Below are 22767 nucleotides of genomic sequence, written 5' to 3'. Positions count from 1 at the left end.
TGAGGCAGAAATTAAAATGCATCGGTGCTGCTGTGTGAGGGTTGATATATACTACTTAATGTCATCCTACTGGGTTTCTTTTCGGATCTTAATCTCTAGAGATTTTGCTTTGAAAAAGCAGCATGTGTGTGTATCTGTAATGCACACATTTATGCATATGTAGGACATGACATGTAGCACACAACCTCTTTGAGTTACTATTGGCATTTCAGGTATGTCGCCAAACTAACGCCTCACCTGAGAAACACCTCACACCCTGAAAAATGCAGGTCTGTAGTTACTATAATCCCAAGATTGGCTTCTGGTACTCGCAGGAGTTTTAAGCAAATGCTACATCTGCTCTGACAGCTGGTGGTATCTGTGATGCCAGTGTGGGCTAAGCATTGATTGCTTTTTGCCCTTTTAAAATGATGCTGTTTGAAACCAACAACATTAAGAACAGTCCCCCAGGAAAGCAGAGTGTGGGCACTGGGCTTAGGAAGGGCAAATAATCCATATCCAGAAGTTGTTTAAAAAATGAATGTTTGAATGTTAGAGGTGCTATTTAACAAAAAAAGATGAAATAATGTTAATTTCCGTGCTCTTGCAGATATGTAATTCATCTGTGGGATCTCAACCATGAAGGAACGTGGGAGGGCAAAGGCACTTACGTTTACTACACGGATTTCATCATGGAGCTAACCTTGCTTTCACTGGACTTGATGCATCATATTCATATGCTGGTATGAAATACTGGACATAATGTTAAGCAAATAGATGGGCCTTAAAATAAAGGGTGCTAGGTATACATGTTTTAAATATTTTTTTGCTTTGCTTATTTTAAGAACCAAATATTACAGAGAAGTTATTTAAGTGAAGATGAAGATGTAGCGTGGTGGGTTCTGGCATTCTTTCCTCCTGTGTAATTGGAGTCCTCACAAATAACTTTATTATGGGCTGTTAACTACTCTATAATTATCTGTTTACTAGGTGTTTAATTGGCTTTGTTATAGAGGAATATCAAACTGAATTATTTCATTGGCAGCAGGGGACATTAAGCTGAACAGGACTGAATGCAGTTTATCTTTATTACAAATGCTGTGCTGCTTATGTTATATCTGAAGATGTAACAGCCAGTAATACTTACGGACACATGTGGTTAGTCGAAGTGGTCTCCACAAAAGAAACATTCTTCAGTGCTGGTTTCTTGATTTCTTTTTCTGTTAAGACCTGATGCAGTTTCTTGTAGTAGCCTCTTGTTTCCCATGGCATTTGTTTCTAATCACCATTCTGTGTTTTTTGGTTTTTGGTTTGTTTTTTTTTTTTTTTCCCCAAAGCTGTTTGGCAATATCTGGTTGTCAATGGCGAGCCTGGTGATTTTCATGCAGCTGCGCTACCTGTTTCACGAGGTTCAAAGAAGAATTCGGCGGCACAAGAACTACCTGCGCGTGGTTGGAAACATGGAAGCTCGGTGAGCCCCTTATTTGCTCTGGGATCTTGATGTGGATCCTGATGGGAGGATCCTGATGAAGAAATTGGGATTCTTTGATGTTCCTTTGATACACAATAGCATGGTGTAAGCTGGAGAAATGCAATCTTGCAAATCTGTCTCTTAAGTCTTTACACTTAGGGTATGCTTTTACACATTGTTGGTTGCTGTGGAAACCCTTTCTGATTGTCACAGATGTGTAAGAATAATAATAGTATTACTGGTAACATATTACTGGCAACAAGTGAACTCCCCTGTCCAGTATTGCTTCTCCTGTATTCTCTTGTAGACTGCCCTGGTGGGCTGACAAGCTCTGCAGCGCTCTACCTGTTTCACTTGTCAGATATTGACTTTGGCTATGATAGAAATAAATGCTTGTAATTTCATTAGGCCATACCATTCAGTTACTGCCTGAAATGAGATGAGCGTATTAATTAATATTAATTAAAACCTGCTCATCTTCGTGTATTCATGAAACCTGAAGCCAACTCCAAACAGAGCTGAGAGCGCCTTGGGATTACTGTAGTCCATCCTGCTGTGGTGAGGCAGTACAGAGAAATCGAGAGGCCTGCTAGAACCTAGTGTTGTGCCAGGTACACCTCTGATCCAATGTTTTGATAACTCGGCTATGTCTCCAACAATTTTAAGAGAAAAAGGGAGTTTTTCTGTACATCACTGTACCGTTTTCATTGTGGACGTCAGTGGGTTTGGCTAGCTCTGCCGGCCGCTGTAGTCCAGATGGAGAAGACTGGTTTCTCTAGAAATTCACAAAGTTTTCTTTGTGAAAAGTCATTTAATACCAGGTTAAGATCTGCATAATAAAGTTCATCCACAACACGTTGTTTCTTTTCAGTAAGATGCAGCTGCTCAACCCCTTTAAGCTGCTCACAAAGCTGTTTGAGTTGCAAGTGTCTCAGTCTGAGCAACTTAATGTGTTTTTGTCATTCTGACTGCTCTGGAAGAACCACACTCTAGCTTCCTCCTGAAGCTGGCAATGGCAGTGTGCTCCCTGCATTTGGGTAGTTGTTTCACAGGTATATTCCACACCAGCAGAGCTGTGAAATGTTATTATACCACTCAGCTCTATACTGTCTGTGTTTGGGTACTATGTAGTAGCTGCTTGCAGGCACTGTAGTTTAAAAAAAAGAAAAAGACAAATGGGGTGGGCACAATCTGAGGCCAGAAATAGTCAGACCATAAATGCTTATGATCCTAATAAGACATCTTAATGGGTACGGCTATTAAAGCTCATTTGAAAAAAATGACATGTGCCAAATCCATACAGGTTATATTAATAATTTGAGGTTCTCAACCTAATGATCGTGCTTCTTGAAAGATACTAAGACAAAGCTTTTTGAATCTACAATGGATGCAGAGCTCTGTAAAAGAAAAAAAATTTAAAAATGCCTGTAAGAAGTCCTGGGAGGAATGTGTGTTTGTGTCTTTGCAGTGTGAGTTTGAGTTATGGAAGAAACAGCAAACCTGCTGGCACATCTCTCCCAGGGAAAAGTTAATGTGGAGGAAAAGGTTTTCTCAGTGCGGGATTCTCTAGCCAGGAGGCCACGCCGAGCTGGTGTAATCATTACTCCTGTCTCTTCCTTTTTCTTCTTTGTAGGTTTGCAGTTGCAACACCGGAGGAGCTGGCAGTCAATAACGATGACTGTGCCATTTGCTGGGACTCCATGCAATCCGCACGGAAACTCCCTTGCGGCCACCTCTTCCACAAGTACGTTCCTGGGGCTGGACGGCAACACCTGGCTGTGGCAAGGAGGGGATGTATGGGCATGTCTGGGAGTTACAGCAGGATGACAAGCACCAGACCATCAGCAAAGCTGTGATTGCTGGCTGCCTGGGTCACCTGGGTCTGCCTGGAATAACAAAGTATAAATCATGTTCACTTCAGTCATTTTCATGTTTGAGTTGTTTCACCCGGTGCATTTCTTTTTCTGCCCAAACTAAGAGTATGCATCTTGTCAACTAATGGGTAGATAGCGTTGTGTTATGGTATCTCAGTTGTAAGTCTGTGCCCTGCTTTGCTTTGTGACTGTTTGGTAAGGCACATGCTTTTCCCACTTATGTTATCCTGTCCATTACCTCTTCCATGAGGGGGTGTTAGGTGAGGAAGAAAAATCCTTAAGTCCCTTTCAGATATCAGCTTTAAAGAGAAAACAGGGAATATTTTTATATGGTGTATCCTTGCATGGTGATGAGTCCTCCAGGACAGTTGTGGAGACCAGGTCTGATTGCATGATTTCATAGGGGGATGAGTCCATTGGACCTGTAAAAGTGGTTAAACAAATCAGCTGAAGATGTCCCTAAGCAGCTTGTAGTTGGAACTTGGAGGCTCTTGGCCAAAGGATCTCTATATGCTGTTTCTTACGCTCACTCAGTAGTGAAGAGCGGCAGATGCTTGTGGAGACGATGTGCTGAGCTAGATGCACCTTTTCTTGGATCATTTTTAGCAGTGCTTAAAAATGAAAGAAGATATGGGATCAGGAGCTTGTGAAGTACCATGTGATTTACATGCACGGTCAGTTAAATTGTCCCTGTGGTGTCATAGGAGCAAGTTATTTTCTGCAAATAGCTTTTTGCTTTTTCTGGTAACTGTCAAACCAGAAGTTATAATCTGTGTGCTAATTTGTTGTCATTTATGACAAACCTTGCCATAAATATTTATCCGTGTTCCAAGAAGTCTCTAATGAGATAATGTGCCCCTGTAGCAGAAACTCCTCTTCCAATGCTTCTGAATCGTATGAATATTTAATCACCTGCTGAGCACTTGAGAAGCCCAGGGTCTTCTCTTCAGAAAGTGGTTTTCTCTGTATCTAAAAGGATCTTTTTGTATTTTTTTCTGAAGCTGAGTTACACTTACCTCCTTGGTGCATTTAGGGAGGGACCATGTTAAAGTGGATGACTTAAGCTTGCATATAAAACCAGATGTAATTAATAACATTATTTACAACCTCAGAGTGGTTTGTCTCCTCATAAAAGCCTGGTGATTTTGCCAATAGGCTAAACATTGTGTCCGTTCTCAATTACAGGGGAATTTTTTCATAGCCATTTATTTGGAGTAGAAGACATGGCAGCAGGGAAAATTCACATTGCGGAGATCATCTCTGTGCCTGAATATTAAGAAGTTTAACAGGAGTGGGTGTCTGAATCTTTTAGACTCTGTTGAAACTCTCTCCTTTATCTTTTAGGAAGCAATTTCAAAAGATATTTCTTTCTCTGAAGCATTGCCAGCCTTGACCTGTTGTTAGTCATCCTTCTGCTGAGGTGCTGTAGGTGACTGAGCCCTTCTGCCTGTGTGGTACAGGATGGTATCACCACGGCTGGATGCTGCAAACCTTGGGGGTTTGGTTCTGATTCAGCCTGAAAGGGCTTTGTGTCCATTCCAGCACCGCAGCGGTTGAGGAGCAGCTGTGTGATGGGAGCTTGTGTCAGTCCGGGTGTTTCGTGAGTGACCTTTTGAGTACAACTCCAGCAGAGTCTGAGTTTGCTGTGTGCAGGGTGGTTTTGCAGTGCTGAGCTGTGCTGATGACCAGGGTGGTGGAAGATGGTAGAACTTTACTGTAGTGTCTTGGCTGTTTCTGGGAAGCCCATCACTGAACTTTCTGAACATGCTGCATATCCCTCCATTTAAATATGATGGAAACCACTTTGGCGATATGTCTATATACTACAACAGAATTGGGAGAGTGTTTTAAGTGGTAAATCTGCATGCTTGTTTATAAAATGTGAACACTGGAGTATTTCAGCTGGAAGATATAAGAACCCTGTGCCAAAGTCACCAGGAGCTCATCCAGTGTACCTCACAGGCTATCTCTGAACAGCCCATGTGCACTGTTGATGTTCTGTACAGAATATGCTACAGCTGCTTGATGTACTCATCATACTGATGTCTTGGAAAAACGCTGCAAACTCACCACAATACTGCTGTTTTTCTGTCAGCTCATGCCTGCGGTCCTGGCTGGAACAAGACACATCTTGCCCCACCTGCAGAATGTCTCTTAATATCACCGACAGTCACCACGTGCGGGAGGATCACCAAAGGGAAAATCTGGATGAGAACCTGGTCCCCGTGGCAGTAGCGGAAGGCAGACCACGCCTCAACCAGCACAATCACTTCTTCCACTTTGACGGTGAGCTCAGCAGATTTGACATCCACTACTGTTGCCTGAGTAAACGAAGGGAATTCTGTCTGTGTTTCATTTGAAATTTAAACTGTGCCTCTCCTTGCGTTTGTCAAACACACGTGTTTTTTACAGTTCTTTTGAAAGAGCTCAGGTAAGTGTCTCTGAGGTTGTCCAGAGCTACAGAGATTTCTTCAGAGACTTTGTACAAGTGCTCCCTTTTCCTTGATTTATTGTGGTTAGCAGCTTTAATGCTGGCATTTGTTCATTGTGTGCCATGTTGACTAACAGAATGGGAAATTCATGTGTCTTAGTTTGTTACCAGGTGGTTGGTTAATCAGTGACAGTCAAAGAGAAAAAAGCCCACAACTATGTGTTACTGTCTGAAAGTTGATCTTTCTATCTGTAGCTAATGTGAGGTTGTCAGAAGTCCATTGCCACTTAATTTGCAAGAAAATTGCAATGCTTGCTTCGGTGCAGAAGTCTGCAGAAGCTTGCTTTTAGAAGGAATCATGTAACCCGAACAGTTTTACGTGTATTTTTTTCAATGGGATGTTGTTACTACTTACAAAGCAGTTGGGATTTCAGACCATGATGTGTGCAGACAAACTTGTTCTGTAAGAGACAATTTCTGTTGCTTCTCTTTGGATTCTTTTTTCATAGTTTTGGTATTAGTGTGTACTTGTCTTCCACAGTTTCCCAGGTTTTTGATGGTAGTCTTGTTGCTTCTCAGTAGGTTTCACCAGTGCAGATACTCAGCTTCGGGCCCTGTCCTTGTGGAGCTCCCATGATGTAGCTGAGATGCTGCAAACTTAGACAGTGACTTTGTCTGTGCAGCTTTTGCGATCTTTCGATGTTGTCAGAGAAGGGTCAGACGTTTCTAGGTACACTGAGACTGGCTGATAGATTCACGTATGGCTCCCGGTTCTGGGGTGCCTTAGGTCTCCAGAGGACGTTTGTATTTAAAATACCACTCTGGTTTTCAACAGCTGTCCTCCCCAGTGCTCTCCTGTGGCTTGGAGATCCACAAAATTACTGTGGAGATAGGAGAAGTGACATAGATCAGCCCCTGTGTTTATTTAAAACGAAGCACGGGAGGAGAGCCAGCCGTGCGCCCTGCTCTGTTGAACACACAATTGCAGCAGCAGTCACTTTGTTTGGTTACACTGTGTCCCTTTGTGGTAGTATTTTCTGGGTGATGCCAGCCCTGTATAGGTGACCCATTTTGGGACCAGATTCAGCCTGTTTAGAAGGTGGCCTGTTTTCGGTAAAATTGCTGGAGGTATTAATGTATTCCATAACTGAATTTGGCTCTGGATTATTTTAATTTTCTCTTTAATGGGGACATTCAAACAAGAAAACAAGGATGTGGTGTTTCTCGATCCTCTTCTGGCCCTCAGACTGTTAAACCGCTGTGACGGTGTGTTTGAAGAGACTGTCAGCAGTTACTGGTTCGCTCCAGCCGTCTCCATGTTTGGGAGATGTCAGGGATGGATTGCACTGCGGAACTCCCTGTATGTACCTTGTGGAAATACGAAGAGTTATGTTAAATACACGTAGAAGTACTTTGCCTGCTGAGAACCTCGTATTCTTGCTTGACTTTCTTGGTGATTTCTTATTCTTAGGCTCTCGGATTGCCAGCTGGCTGCCCAGTTTTTCGGTGGAAGTGATGCATACTACAAACATCCTCGGTATCACACAAGCCAGCAACTCCCAGCTGAATGCTATGGTAAGGCTGCTTTAATAGTCTGCGCCTCAGCCTTCCTCTTTGTGATGTGGGGAGAAAGATACGTGCAGATGGAGAACATAACAGGGAAGTCAGAACAGTGTTTAGATGTTACAAAGGATGTGAGTCTATAACCAGAGAATTTAGCTGTTGGTCTAGTGGTAACTGATCAAATGCGTTCTATAGCTTTTGATTTTTTTAGTATTTATTTTTAATAGCACTGGGCTCCAGTATAGCTCTTGTCAGATGTGTAGCACAGTCGATTCTTGCTGATTCATCGTGATGATAGGAGTATTGAGGATGAAATCCCAGGTTTGTTGACTTCATACATAAACACTAATGTAGTACAAAAAAGAGAAGGATACGGCCTTGTGAAACACACATAGTACATTTAGTTTGAGGAGTGATGTTTCTTGTGAGTTCTCAAAGTTGCTGTGTGCTAGAGCACGTTAATAAATATTCCGTGAGGTATCTTATGAAAGTGATGACATTTTAAGAATGCAAGATCTCTCCCATAACCTTCACAACTGTTTAAGCCTCAACAGGATAAGGCCAAGATTTTTAGGGGGTTCGAGGGAGGATGGGTAGGGAGCATTGAGGTGTGTAGGCAAATGATAGACTAGTTAAATATGCAGAAACTCTCTTAAGGCCAGTTTTGTACTACTTTTACTTGACACAGTGACACAAACAGGCTTTTGTTAAGGATGAGAATTTCTTAGCAGTGTGTATGGTTAAAAGTACAGTAGCAACTTATATGAGAATTCCTGCTTTAATGGAAAGTCCCAGGTTAGCAAACTATAAAAGTGTTACACATTTTTAATAGAAAATATATGAAATTCTCCTTTGTGTAGCTGAATAAAAACCTAGGGAAGTATTTTGAGGGAAAGGCCAGAGGCTGAAATTCTAAATTGGTCGTTTTGGTCACAAGACAGTACAATGGAGAGGTAGGTTTCCTGTAGCTGCTTGTGTGTGAGCTCACTGTCAGCTGGTGCATGGCTTTTGCTTTGCTCTCAAAACTCCTTCCACCCGTCTTTTCTTACTGTGGTTGTTTTCATTGCCCCTCCCATAGCTTTCAGCATTAGTTAAAATATAGATTTTAGTCTTTAATGAAGTCTAGCTGTTGGTCTCTAAAAGCGTATTTTTTGTCTGCCCTGTTACTTTTATTAATAAATCTTTTTAATATGGATATTATTTAAGTAACTTGAAATTCAATAGTAACAGTTCCCTAACAACTTGGTTTAATTTACATGAGCTTTCAGACCCTATTAAACTGGTTTGTAGGCAGGGTGGCTGAAGAGAGTAGGTTAAAAACACTTATTGTACTTGTCCTTACCAGCACTATTTCAGAACCCATCTGGGGTAAAGAAAAAGATAGATTTTTTTTTTTTTCCAGTGTTGATCTAATTTCAGTCACTCGTGAATTTTGTGCAGATCTTTATTAAAAAGGCTGTCATGAAAAGAGGGTCGGGAAGCTGATGAAGCCTTTGTGCATCTACAAGCACTTTTCAGGAAACTAAATTTTCAGGACCATGTGGTGTCTTCACGGGAGTTGAAGTTTTGCAGTTGGCTTCAATGGAGTCAAAATATTGTCCTGTAAGCTGATGCCAGCATGGGTTTTCTTTCTCTTGTTTTTCTTTCTGCGTGTGGGTTATCATATCATAAACAGCAGCTTTGAGCTGTTCATTTTTTAAATCTCTTTCTGTTGAGATACTTCCCAGCTAACTTTTGTGTACTGCTGATACTGACTGTATCGACCTTGTTTTCTCCAGGCCCATCAGATTCAGGAGATGTTCCCTCAGGTTCCTTATCACGTAGTTCTGCAGGATCTGCAGCTCACCCGGTCCGTAGAGATCACCACTGACAACATCCTGGAAGGGCGCGTCCAGGTACCTTTCCCCACACAGGTAAGTCATCATCGCGCCTAAAATAACTAACTTTCTTAATTACTGCAGAGCTGAACCTGTTAATAATGAGTGAGGGGAACAAGGTAAATTCAAGCAGTGGTGAATCCAGCTTAGCTTAATGCAATAGTATTCTTCAGATAGGAAGGTGATGTAGTCGGAAGCACCAAACCGCTTTCGGCAGTCTAGTCTTTGCGTGTTGCAACATCTGACTCAATTGGAAGGTCTCACAGTGGTGTGTGATTGAGGTATACACATCTGTTCCTTGCTGTGACCCTTAGAAGGTGACCTTTTAATATATTAGGATGGGTCTCGGGTGTGCTTTAGCATTATCCATCCTAATACGGGGTATTTTCTTTATGAAGGAAAGTCAGGGTCTATCACCTGTGCCCTACAGCTTGTCTCTGATTGGTGTGGTTGGACTGCAGGATGCGCAAAGTGCTTGCCTATATAGTTTCAAACACATTACGTAGTGCCAAATTCTAGTTAAAAAACCTCAGGATTTGTTTTTTCTTTGTGTAAATCTCTGTAGACGTAGTATATTCAGTCATGTACCAAAAATATATTGAAAATGTTTTAGCTAGACTACAGAAAAATATTTGCTCAGTTAAAGCAGCTCTTCTCAGTCCCTTTTGTGCAGAGCCTTTAAAAACATTTCCAGTTGATTTCTCTGCTGACAGATAATTGAATTGTACCACTTAGGAAGGTTTTCTGCAAAGAAAGTAGTCGGCAAAATGATGCCTTGTCCTTAATTAATGACAGCAGATTTCAGTAGAGCAGTCTGGGAAGCATGTTCCTGTTAATAAGAATATTGAATTCTCATTCTGTGCACATCAGATAGTACTGTTATCTGGAGTCTGCGTGCGGGGAAGCAGAGACAATTCTCTTTCGACACAGTGCACTCTGTTTATTGCTAACTTATCTGTTTCTAAATTGAACATAACACATGACGTTGCAGAAGGCAGAGTCTGAATGCGTTCAAACAGCTCGTTTTTGTTTTGCTGTTTTACACACTGTATTAATATTAACCCACAATGTTTGCATTTCAGCGTGCAGATAGCATTAGACCTGCGTTGAACAGTTCTATGGATCGGCACAGCACTGATCAGGAGGACACTGAAACTGTCACTCAGGTAATTTGACATCAAAACGGGCAAAAAGCACAATTAGAAGCTGCACAGACAGATTGGTTCTGTATGAGTCCAGGTTGTAAAGAATTACCTGTGTGCTTTTCTTTTTGCTCCTCGAAGGAAAGTGCTCTCAAGTGACACAAAGAACAGAAAAGATCACGTCTCTGTTCACATCTGGTCAGGCCTGTACCCATCTGTGGAATATGAAGAGCAGGATGCTTTGCCCTTCCCCTTCCTCTTCCCCTTCCCATCCTGTACATCTCCAGACACTTCCCCTAAAATGAGTTAATATTTCTCTTCTGGGTATAAGAATTATTTTGTGTTCTGGAGTAAGCACTTGGAGACATCGGGAACATTGGGGTGAATGGAGTGGGATAACAAACAAGACCAAGAGATAACAACCTTTTTACATATAAACCACAATAATGGGTTTTGCTGTTCTTCACTAGGGGCTTTATTAAGCAGCATGTGCTAACTAAAATGTGGCAGGAATCAAAAAAATAGTCTGCAAGTAGAATAAGGTTTCGTTCCACTTTCCTTTTCCCTGATTGTAGTGGCAAAATTGTGAGGGTTTCTGTTTTATAATCCTCCTATTCTGCTGGCTTAGAGAATGAATTTGTGAGATTTGTGACTTTCTGCCTTTGCAACCTTTAATAACCTGAATAGCCAACCTGTTACTCACCTGCAGTTGAACTGTGGCAGTTCCCTCGTCAGCAGGTTGCAAGACAGGAGAAGATGTAATCTGGTTTGACCCTGCAGTCGAGGCTGAAGAAGAGGTGGTGGGGCTCGGTACCAGTGTTTGATAAGAGCCTGGGGTAGCAGGTGTGGAACTGCAGGAGTGAAAAAATTGATCTAGGTCTAGCAACTCTTTAGTGACTTTTTGGCTTAACTTGAAGGTTTTGGCTTTCCTTGTTCTTTACGAGTGAAACCTCTCTTTCTGCAAATGGTATCTAACTCATGCTCCTTAGTTTGCTATTGGCTTCAAATCTCACTTTGATCACCTGCCTGCCTGGCACTGCCTGTGTGTCTGTCCTTCCTTCTGCAGAACCTGAAAAACCTGGGAGTGGTGTTCATGCGTTACGTCCTCGAAAACATGTTCTCTAATGGTGTGTTTTAGTTGGAGCAAACAGCAGTTTGGACAGAGACTGTATTTTTGTTTTGTGAAATAGCACAGGGATAGCCTGGAGATACGTCAGGAGTTGTGCATTTCCCGTGGCGGAGCAGGGCTGCCAGTGGCTGTACTTGTGGAACAAGCTGGTGTCCTCCATGCAGGTTTTCCCATCTGGATACTTACTGTGCCAAATGGGGTTCGTAGGCAAAGGCTGAAGTGGGAGACTGAGACTGCCATGCACTCAGGAAAACTTGCTGCTGGGTAGTGTGGTGAAAGCTCCAGGTGCTGCTGTCCTCCTCCTGCCTCGTAAATGCTTTGTGCATTTAGTGTTAACTTCGTCTGGCTTCAGACAATCAGATCATGCTTTTCACACAGCCACAGAGCTCTGCCCAGGAGTCCAGCTCACTCACCTCCCTGCTATCCATAGTATTTCCGTTGTGGAGAGAAGACCCAGGAGCCCAGCGGTGTCCTTCCTCTGCGAAACTCCTGTCGCTTTTCTGTCTCTTTGATTTTGGTTTTTAACTGAGCACCTGGTGTATAGTAGATGTTCTTTTTCTTCTTGCCAGAAGAATATGTTGCTGTAGTCAGTTGAACTCTCATCTGTGTGGAAAGGTCTAGCAGTAAACAAGCTACTTCAGCAGGTTGCGCTTGGTTTTTAGGAAGCTTTTTAAATGCAAGTGGTACTGGGTAAGACTTGTATTTACAGACAGTGGGTAGATGTGACTTCACGCCTTATGGCACAGTCCCTGAGAAAGGCTGTGGCAGCTCTGGTTGCTTTGTGCTGCAGCCTTGGAGTAAGTTTTACAAGCTCTCCATCTCTTTTCTTCTTTTTATTTTTAAATCAGCACACTTACTGAGAATCTTTGTAGATCTCCAACAGCAGTGCCAGGCCCACTGGAGTTCTGTTTGTTAGAAATAGTACTTAGGGGAGTACACATGCTCAAATAAAAGCACCCTTCTTCATGGGTAGCATAGGTTTTCTTTGGTGCCATATGTCACATGGCTTAATTCTATCTAGAATTCAAAGATGTTAAAATAGGGATGATTGTTGTTTGTTTCCCCCCGCCCCCAAATGTAGCGTACGGCTTTGGGGTGTCAGTGCAGACATAAGGGTAGTTGAGAGACACCTCTGAGCACCGTGATGGTATAAATCGTGTTAAAGGTTTGTGAGATAATGCTCTGAACATTGACAACTTCTGACAGCCCTGGCCTGGACGCTTCACAAGACGCTGTGCACAGACTTTTCTCCAGTTGTGCATGGAAATGCGAATGTTTCCAGCAGCGTGTCCCTTGGTCACACGCTCACTCTCCATCCCCGTCATATTTACCCTCCCTCCCCTTTTCTCACTCTGCTGTTATTCCCTGTACCAACAGATCCCAGAGCAGCTACAGCTACTTTCTTTAAGCTTGTATTTTCCTGTACTAAAATGTATTTAAAGATTATCCTTTAAAATTTTGTGTGTTTGTTTATCTGTTTCTATAATCCTGGGTGGAGATTGGGCAGGACTGCTCAGACCTCACTAGTAAGCTGGTGTTACAAAGCTGAAAGTTGCCTGCTGCAGTTCTTGCCCCCTCCTTGAGAATCCAGTTTATTGTCATTGCTTAAGTACTTGGTGACTCTAGGGACACTTCTGAGGCATCCCATGGCTTTCATGAAAGTAACTTTTTTTCTTCTTGGAGCCTGAAGGAGGAGTAGTTTGTGTAGTGTACGGGTTTCTGCATCTGAGATCTGCTCTCATACTGAGGCTTGTCATAACCCGCACTGCATTTAGTTATGATATTTTTGTCTCTAAAACCTCCTCAGTAACCACTCTTGTGCTCAGATAAAGGAATGGGCTCTGGGTATTGATTTTTGCATCTTTGTGAGCTAGCTTGGATCTTCTGATACAAATGGCCCAGGGAGGAAAAATGTTCTTGGGTGCACATCGGTTCTAACGAGCACCCTCCTCGCTGCTTTGCCCAGCAGAGCTGCCCTTTTCCGCACCCACCTGTGTGGTGATGGGATGCAGCCGTTGGGTTGCTCCATACCTGGTCTGCCGAGGTTGCCGTGGGTCTGCGTAAAATCTGGGAGACTGTTCCGTGGAGCTCTGGCTTCCTCCTCTGAGCTGTGGCACTGCTTTGAGGCCGTCCAACAATGCCCCACCATGTTATCCCAGTGCATTAGTGTGTGCGACACAGGGAGCCCTTCCCCAGCATGCTGGAATTGATGGGTTTTGCTGAAATAGGCTGAAGCCATACTTGTGTTTGAGGTTGCGGTGTTTGCCCTGCTCTGGCTGGGGCCCTGGCCTTCCTGCTTGGTTCACCGCGGTGATGGGAAGTGACATCCGTCCCGGTTTTTGCGCTCCAAAGGCATTGCGTTGGCGCGGTTGCGTTACTGGGACGTCTCTAGGGCTTTGAGATGACTCAACTTGTTTTGCACATCAGCTGCTGAAACATTGTGCACTGTGATACGGCTGAGTTGGGCTGGTGGGACTTGGGCAGCGGTTCCCCCGCGGTCGCCGCATCACCATCTGTCGAGGCTCTTGCATGATGGCACCAAAGGCCCAAGACTAGACGGTAGGAGCTGCTTTGGCCAGTACCTCTTTGATGCGTCCTACTTGAGTAATCCTCTGGGATACCAAATAATGGCTCAATCCTTAAGCCTTTCATTGAGGTGATTTGTTTTTTGGTGCTACCACGCTTAGTAACATCTTGCCTTTCAATCACAGAGCTGATCTGATCGTATATGACAGGATGGGATCAGGATCTGCTGCTTCACCTGTTCACCAGCGTCATCATTCATCAGCTCAGTTCTCGCGCTGCGGTGTCGGCGGCTGTCAGGGGTGACGAGCTGTGCGCGGGGCTGCCAGCTCCTGTTATTGACACGCCGCGCTTGGGACGGTTGCCAGCCTTGCGCCAGCAGCCCGAATACACGATGATTTCAGTGAACCGAAGCCTCATAAATTCCCTTCTCAAGCACGCATCCTCTTTGCAAATACATTTGCTATTCTTTCTGTAGTACATGGATTTCTGCTCTTTCAACTCTTTACTGTTGCATTGCTTGTCAAGTCAGCTGCAGAATCTGACTATTAGAAGTGCCCCATTTTCGTAGAGCATTAATTATGAGTAATTAATGTTTGTCTCTGAGATTACTTTCAAGCATGGCATAAAAGATACAGCATTATAGAATACAGGCTCTTTGAACACGTTTTGAAATAGCTTTGTTATGTATTTTGGCTGAGGTTTTCAAAGGAGCCCAAGGGAATTGGGTACAGCAGGTGAGAGTCTCGTTTCTTCCAGTGCCTCAGAAAATGACAGTTCTTTGTAGCTCATTGATTTGGTGCGAAGAAGCCCTGTTAGCAAATTTTGCAGAGACTTGTGACTTTTTTTTTCCTTTTTCTTTTCTCTTAGACTGAGCGAGTGCCACTCGAGCTCAACTCAAGACTGGAAGAAATGGCAGAGTTCAGTGAAATGGAAGTAGAGCCCAGTGAAGCAGAAGATTTTGAGGCCAGGGGAAGTCGCTTTTCCAAGTCAGCGGATGAAAGGCAGCGTATGTTGGTTCAGCGCAAGGAGGACTTGTTGCAGCAAGCTCGAAAGTACGTTCTTTCCTAACGTTCCAGGATGAGCACTTGGTTATAGTGCCCCAGAATGGGTTGCAAATGGATTGTGACCACCAAGACCCTGAGCTGATCCAAATAGTAAGAGGAACAAACACATCTGCTCCAGCAGGCTCAGGGTGCTGGTTAAGTCAACTCATAAACCCAACTCTGAAATAGCTCCGTGTGTCCCAACGTGTACACAGCTTCCTAAGTGGTTGATGCGAAGCTCTTTGAAATCAGAGGGTGATTTTCCAGCTTCGATGGGCTTTATTCTGAGCCTGTAATAAGTGAGAACATGTCACTTGTGCCGAGTTCTCTGGTAATCTGTAACTTGTCTCCCAGCACACGTGTCAGCCCGCGCTGCCTGTGCTCTGGCAGCTGAACACCGCTCCTCACAGGTACAGAGCAGTGCCTGGAGCACGGAGCAGTTTGCAGTTGGCCGGCGACCCCTTCTGAATGCACCGGAGAGCGGCTCCTGACCCGCGGGTCACCGCTGCTGGCGAGAGAGCGACCAGCTGGACGGCGTCCTTTAGCCCAGCTGGTAAATAGGTGCTATAGGTAGAGTTCAACTTTTCTTCTACATGCATTGCAGTCATGTTGAGGAGCTTTACTAGCATCCAGTTGCTGATGAAAAAGAGAATGAAAAGCACTTCAGTGGTGTAGAGAAAGCTTTTTAGCATTTGTAAGAAATGTTGTCCCTGCATTTGTATCACAGGGAAACTAACAGACAGGGTCTGCAAAACTATGTTGAGTTATGCATCCTTTGGTGTTATCAGGCTGCCTACACTGTTGGGTTTTTGTTTTGTTTGGGATTTTTTGGTTTTGATGGGGGTTCTTTTTGTTTGTTTTTTCCCCCACACTGAAACGCCATCATATAAATACATGGGACTGTGACACCTTTTAAGAGTTTGTCTATAAATAGGATTGCTCAGGGCATCCGTGAGAGAATGAAATGTCAAATAATTGTCTCCAGGGCCTTGCAGCATCGTTTTCCTTGATGTCTGAAAAATGGCATTTAGGGCAACAAAGTATTTTTGACTTTCTAGTTTACTGGTTCCCTTCCAATGCTGAAGAGCTGCAGAATCACAAACTGCTGTATTTTGTCACTAAGTGTAAAAATTCATTGGGATGTTAACTCTGGCAGCTGCTTCCTTGTATTTTTGCCTCATCTTTCACTTTGTGGCCCTGGTGCCCCTTCTGGCCAAGGCTTACTCGTCATCAGGGTGGGACTTCTTGTGGTGGATGCTGCAGCATCCTACAAGTGGTGGAATAACAGGAGCAGAGAGATTCAGTAACTCACCTGCAGCCTCAGGGAGTTGCTCTGAGTTACGGGTAGAGCTCCAGCCCTTAGAACTGGCTCCTTCTCATGGACACAGGAGTCTTGCACAAAAACTGAGAGCTTCTGCCAGCTCTGCAAAGCCTGTCTTAGGTAATACAGGCTGGTTTTGGAGTGCGTAGCTTGTGTCAAGGTATGTTCCTGCTTTGGGTGAGCCTTGCGATCTTCCCTGACTCCACGGATGCACCAGTGATGTCTTTTCCAGAGCCCACACGAGGCAGGCTCTGCTCACCCGTCTTTTCCTTGTTCCTCTTGCAGGCGCTATTTAAACAAAACCTCTGATGAGGAGCTGGCCACAGAGAAGCCCTCTCCTGCGCCTGAGGGAGCGGCCGCCGATGCCGTCACGCTGCGCCGCAGGACGCTCGCTGCCGCCGCCGAACGGAGACTCCAGATGCAGCAGAACTCCTAGCGCTCGTGGCCCCCCCTCCTCCTCGTGAGCAGTGCTGATAAATAAATTAAATACAACCCCCCCGCGCTTTCTGTACCAGCAGGAAAGTGTCTCTTCAGAGTCCAGCCAGCTGTGCTGCCGAGCGAGCTGGCTGCCTCTCTGCTGTATAAAGCATGTGGTCTAATAATGTTTGGACAGCTGACAAATTAACCTTTTTTGTAATATTTTCTATGTGACGTTGATCCCCTCCACAAGCAAAAGGCAAATGCTAAACCGCGGGCGTGATTTCTGCAGGTAGCGTGTGGTACCAGGCCGGCCGCGCAGCAGAGGCCGGGGAAAGTGTGTTCCGAATTAGCAGCTGTGGGTGCAGGTTGCGGAGGGCACTGGCACGTTCAGCTCGAGGTCAGCGAGAGTTATTCCAAGAAAGCTTAGAAATTTGCAGCAAACCCTGCGGCAGATGAGCAGGCACCCGCTCTGCTGTCCCCGTTCGTGTCGAGAATAACGGGTGTTACACAGGGCGGTGTGAAGGGCCGGGGTGGCATCGCTGGAAAGTCCGTTCGCAGACCGGATGGATGGAAGTTGTCTGGCTACGTAACGCAGAAAAAAACCCCAACCTAATTAATGCATTTTGTAGCAAAGCGCCGGTTCACATGATTCCAGCATGAAATAGTTTGTTTACAGCGGCCGGGCCCCTCTGCACTGTCAGACTCTGGCTCTGTTCCCTCACCAGGGGCTGCGTTGTTTTCCTTTGCCTTTTGTGACCAGAAACAAGCACGAGATTGAGGGGAATCGAGTGAAGAAGAGGGGGCGTGAGGTGCGTTCCAGCCCCCGCAATGCAGTGTTACCATAAACCAAGGGACTATAAGAGGAAAAACCCGCCTGTTCTGGACTCCGGAGCAACACGGATGGGACTCCATGGAGAAAGCTCCGATATCTTGCTTTTTATTTCGTTTTCTTAACCCCACAATTTCACTGCGAGTTTATTCAGAGCGCGGGGGCGCCGGGGCCTCGGCTGCAGCCCGGCCCGCCAGCCTCTGGCATTTTTAAAGGACTTTGACACGAGATGCACGTGGAGCTGCCGGAGCGAGCTTGTGTAGTTCAGTTTTCCACGGCAATTACTTAATTTTTAAACTTCTGAAGAGTGAGTTCTAGTATTGCTGTCCTTTAGAAGGAACCCAGTGTTATCTAGAATTGTTGGTAACTTTTTTTACTGTTGGTTTTTAGGACATTTGAGGGTGAATTTAATGAGAGGAGTTGTATCTCAATGTTTAGGTGAAAATAATTTATTTCAATAAAACTCTTTGGGAAGCCTTACCTTGCAATGCTATTAGTAAACTTCAAAGAACTTTTTTTTGAGATCTTTGGTTTTGCTCAGAGCTGCTTTGTTTTTATTGTTTAAAAAAAAATAAACTCTTGGTCAGTGTTGGAAATTGTTTGGAAATTTCTGTAGTGTGACTTCTTATGTTCCTGGTGTGTGTTCGGTGTGTAAAGGTAGCACCTGGTCCCCTTCCTCCTCACTTTCTGTCGTGATCAGAGGGGGCACAGCCGCCCAGCACTGGGTTTGGGAACATTTTCCCAAGCCTGGGGCTGCAGAGCAGGAGCTGCTCCTGGAATTATCATGCTGTGAGCATAGAAATGGAGGAGAAATAGTGTCTTGAGTGACTGTAAAAATAAAATGGGGTTTTGAACAGTCTGGCAGTGTGCAGAAGGGGTGAGAGCTGCTGTACGTGTGAACAGGAGGGAGCTGGGGCTTTATTCAAGCAGCAGAGTCCATGTTACCTCTGGGAGCACAGATGGGAGAGGGGAAAACAGCACAGCAATCCTGCCCTGGGCTTCCTGGAGGTCCTCTGTCCTGCTGCATTTCTGGGAGACTTTACATGATGATGCAGAATGACCCCCTCGCCCTTCATCTCATCAGAGGCGATCCTGCAGCCAGGACAGGCTTTGGCCTAGCTTTGGGCTTGACCTAAAGGTCTCCACCACCTTGGTGTGTCCTCTCCCAGCCTGCCCACCTGCCCAGGGAGGCACAGCTGCCCCTGGAGAGGTTTCCTTCTCTCTCCTCAGGTGCAGCAGCTGAAGAGCCCCCAGTTCCCTGGGGCTTCCCTGGGCAGCAGCGCCGCACAAACCACCCCCGGCCTCTGCTGAGCTGTGCGGCATCTCAGCCACCCCCACACAACAAAAAAATCAGTCCCTGATTTCTCATGTTCTTGCTGGCCTGGAAAGGTGCCATTAAAGCAACTCTGGGCCACCAGCCCCTCTCTGCCTACTGAGGGACCCTCTGGGGGATCCAGCCCTTCACCCAGCAGCAGATCAGTTGGGAAGGAGAAGGTGCTGTGAGCCCATTGAGCAGGGAGGTGATTCTGTTCCTCTGCTCTGGTGAGACGCCCCTGCAGTGCTGGTCCAGCTCTGGGGTCTCAGCACAGGACAGACATGGACCTGTTGGAGAGGGGCCAGAGGAGCCACAGAAATGATCCGAGGCTGGAACAGCTCTGCTGGGAGGACAGACTGAAAGAGTTGGGGTGTTCAGCTGCAGAGAAGGCTCCAGGGAGACCTTATTGTGGCCTTTCTGTACTCAAAAGGGGCCTGTAAGAAAGATGGAGACAGATTTTTTAGCAGGGCCTGTTGCAACAGGACGAGGGCTGATGGTTTTAAACTGAAGGAGGGGAGATTCAGGCCAGACATGAGGAAGAAAATTTTGACACTGAGGGTGGTGAAACCCTGTCCCAGGTTGCCCAGAGAGGTGGTGAATGCCCCATCCCTGGAGACATCCCAGGCCAGGCTGGACGGGGCTCTGAGCAACCTGAGCTGGTGAAGATGTCCCTGCTCATGGCAGGGGTGGCACTGGGTGAGCTTTGAAGGTCTTTCCAACCCAAACCATTCCATGGTTCTATGAAAACCCAGCACCCTGCGCTTGCTCCGGCTGCCACAGGGAGAGCAAAGGGGCTGATGCGGGAACTCCTGGAGCTGAACCGAGGTGTGTGGGATGGTTCACAGACTCCCGGGCTATTCTGTCCAGACTTCTCCTCTTGGATTTCTCACCTTCTCTCCCGCTGTTCCCTGGGGAGCGGGTCCTGGCCAGGATCTGTCCCCACGCACCCTGGGGACACAACTCGCTGCAGGGGCGGGGGCTGGTTTGGGCGGAGGCGCGTGTGGAGTGGTGGGCGACCCGGGACAAGGAGGATGTAAGAAAATTGACCCAAACTGCAAAAAAAACCCCAAACCCTAAACTGTGAGAAAAAAACCCAAATTGTGGGGGAAAACCAAACCAAACAAAAAAAAAACCCAACTAAAGCCAAACAAAACAACAAAACCCACCCAACCAACCACAACCAACCAACCATGACAAAATAACAACGACAACCAACCAACCAAAACCAACCCAAATTGCTTCTGCAGCAGTGAGAAGATCCCAACCTCTTGGAGAACCTTCCTCTATAGCTCGGGGGAAAAAGACTCGCACGTCGTGGGGTTGCCAACGTTGCCACAAAGACAAAGGACTTACCCTGAAGACTCTCTTTGCATTCCTGAAATAAACACAAATATTTTCTTGCTTGGGGAGTTTTTTGGGAGGGATTTTTGCTCCAGAAACGTTGGGAAGCAACCTGAGCTGTCTCAAAGAGCTCTCAAAGAGCTGCGCCCAGCTCTTAGCCCACCCCCCTGCTCATGCTACCAGCAGAAAACCCCCAAAAATGTGATTTTTTGGCTATTTTTCTGTTATTCCCCCCATAAGAAGCAGGCGGAGGCGCGGGGGGAGAGCCCGGGGTACAGACAAACATTCTCTTTATTGAGCTACACATGAATTTTTCCATTATTCAGAGAAAGAGATTGGCAGTGTGTAATATATCACAGAAACCTCACTGATTGGTAATAGAAAGGCTTAGAAAGACCTGGCGCTTTATATATATATATATAATATTTTTCTTTTTTTTTTTTCCTTTTTTTTTTGTAGTTTCCTCTTTCTTTATGGATTTTGTTTCAAACAGGAGTGACCGCTCTTCTCCAGCAAAGGTCAAAGTGAAACCGTGACGTCGGGTTACCAACCAAAGTAGAAATGACGAAGGGTTGCTCATGGAAACGGTGGCTCCGATGTAAACACTACATTCGATTTTTGTTGTTTTTTTTTTTTAAATTATTTTTAATTATTTTTTTGTGGTTTTGTGTGTGTTTTTTAAAATTTTTAAATCATTTTCATTCTTGCTTTTTTTTTTTATAGTTTTTTTTTAAAGTTTTTTTTCTTTTTTTTTGTCCTTTTTGTTTTGTTTTGTTTTCTCAGCACAAACATCCCCACATGAGAGAAAAAACACCATTCACTGGGGGGACGGAGGGTCGCGGGGGGGGAAGAGAAAGCAGCACAAAAAAGCGTTCACCGGAAAGGGTTAAAAATGAATAAAACCCAAACAAAACCAAAATATACCCTAAACAAACAAAATAAAAGAGAAAATAAAATATATATCTGTATAACCTGCCCCGAATAGGAGGGGTTGGGGGTCCCATCCAGGCTGTGCTTTTGGATCCGAACCCGGAGAGCGAGCGGGGTTGTTAAAGCGGGAGGGGGTGAAAATGGGGACAAACCCCGCGGCTCCAGCTCTGGGGGTTTGGCCTTGGGGGGAGGATTTGAAAAAATCTGACCCAAAACACCCCAAACCCGTTGGGGGGCGGCAGGAGGGGGTCCCAGCCCAGCGCCCCCCGCACGGGAAATGGGAGAGCTCTGCTTGTCGCTGTTCTTTCCCTTTCACGCTACAGCACACGGACGGGCCGGGGGGCGAGTGTTCAATCCCCCCCGTTTTTATGTATTTATGGAAAACACTTTATCTTTCAGCTCCTCGAGCTGGCGGGGGGGCCTGGGTAGGGCGGGGGCAGCTCGGCCTTGCCCCCGCTGGGAATCAAAATAATTCGCCATCATTAAAAAAAACCCCAACCCGCAAAATTAATAACGATAATTCAAACATAAACCCCACGGTCAAATACCCCACGGCCGGAGCAGCGCGGGGGGTGCTGCTCGGGGGCGCCCGGGCAGAGCCCCCAGCCCCCAGTGCCCCACGCTGGGACCCCGGGAAGGCGCGGGGGGTTCTGCCCGCAGCCCCGTCAGACTAACTAAAGAGGTGGGTGTGGACTCTTTTTTATATATATATATACGTATATATATAATTTTTCCTTACGCCTTTTTATTTACCAACTTGCACGATAACGATTACGATTTTTTTCTCTCACGCAATCTATTTTTTTTTCATTTTGTTTCGCCTTTTTTTTACTTCATTCCCGCGCACGCGTGTGTGTGTGTGTGTGTGTGTGTCTGTGTGTGTGTCTGTGTGTGGTTGCGTCGTTTTTTTTGTTGTTTTTTTGTTTATTTTTAACTTTACTTGTTTGTTTGCTTCTCCTCTCTCCCGGTGCCGGGATCGCCGCCGTGGGTCAGTACAAGCCGCAGCCCCGCAGGTTGTTGGCAATGATGATGTCGGTGACGGCGTCAAACACCACCTGGATGTTGTTCGTGTCTGTGGCACACGTCATGTGGCAGTAAATCTCCTTGTTGGGGGAGCGGTTTTTGCTTTCGAATTGTGCTTGGATGTAGGCGGCCGCGTCCTCGTAGGTGTTGGGACCTGCGGGCAGAGGTGGGGGGACAGAGCGGGGGGTGTCAGAGCCGCGGTCACCACCTTCCCACCCCCTCGCTGCTTGCAAAGTGCTTTATGTCTATTAAAAAACCAAACATAGGTAAAACGTATTTATTTTCCACTTTTTTTCCCCCCAATTCACCCCTTAGCAGGGTCCATTTAGGCCTTCTCCCCCTATCCTTTCCCTCCCACCTACACTTTTCCACCCATCTGTCCCATTTTGGGGAATGACCTATTAGAGAGCAGTGTAGGGGAAAGTGACCTGGGGGTCCTGGGGACAGCAGGGTGGCCATGAGCCAGCACTGGGCCCTTGTGGCCAGGAAGGCCAATGGTACCTGGGGTGGGTTAGAAGGGGGTGGTCAGTAGGTCAGAGAGGTTCTCCTGCCC

General features: G+C 45.6%; 2 protein-coding genes across 2 annotated transcripts in view; one reads left to right on the top strand and one right to left on the bottom strand.

Annotated features, from left to right (window-relative positions):
- Positions 1-18201, top strand: part of AMFR (autocrine motility factor receptor) — a 28541-nt gene extending 10340 nt beyond the window's left edge. Inside the window, exons 6-14 of the mRNA XM_065028931.1 lie at positions 590-722; positions 1317-1450; positions 3084-3194; positions 5420-5610; positions 7227-7330; positions 9097-9231; positions 10278-10361; positions 14860-15044; positions 16642-18201. Of these exons, the coding sequence (XP_064885003.1) occupies positions 590-722; positions 1317-1450; positions 3084-3194; positions 5420-5610; positions 7227-7330; positions 9097-9231; positions 10278-10361; positions 14860-15044; positions 16642-16792 (1228 nt within the window). The 3' untranslated portion in view covers positions 16793-18201. The remainder of the gene's footprint in view (positions 1-589; positions 723-1316; positions 1451-3083; positions 3195-5419; positions 5611-7226; positions 7331-9096; positions 9232-10277; positions 10362-14859; positions 15045-16641) is intronic.
- A 2333-nt stretch (positions 18202-20534) lies between these two features.
- Positions 20535-22767, bottom strand: part of GNAO1 (G protein subunit alpha o1) — a 145704-nt gene continuing 143471 nt past the window's right edge. Inside the window, exon 8 of the mRNA XM_065028935.1 lies at positions 20535-22368. Coding sequence (XP_064885007.1) covers positions 22181-22368 — 188 coding nt within the window. The 3' untranslated portion in view covers positions 20535-22180. The remainder of the gene's footprint in view (positions 22369-22767) is intronic.

Source organism: Columba livia, chromosome 13 (genome assembly GCF_036013475.1).
Source record: "Columba livia isolate bColLiv1 breed racing homer chromosome 13, bColLiv1.pat.W.v2, whole genome shotgun sequence".
NCBI classification, from domain to species: domain Eukaryota; kingdom Metazoa; phylum Chordata; class Aves; order Columbiformes; family Columbidae; genus Columba; species Columba livia.
This window is presented reverse-complemented; position numbering and strand designations above follow the sequence as displayed.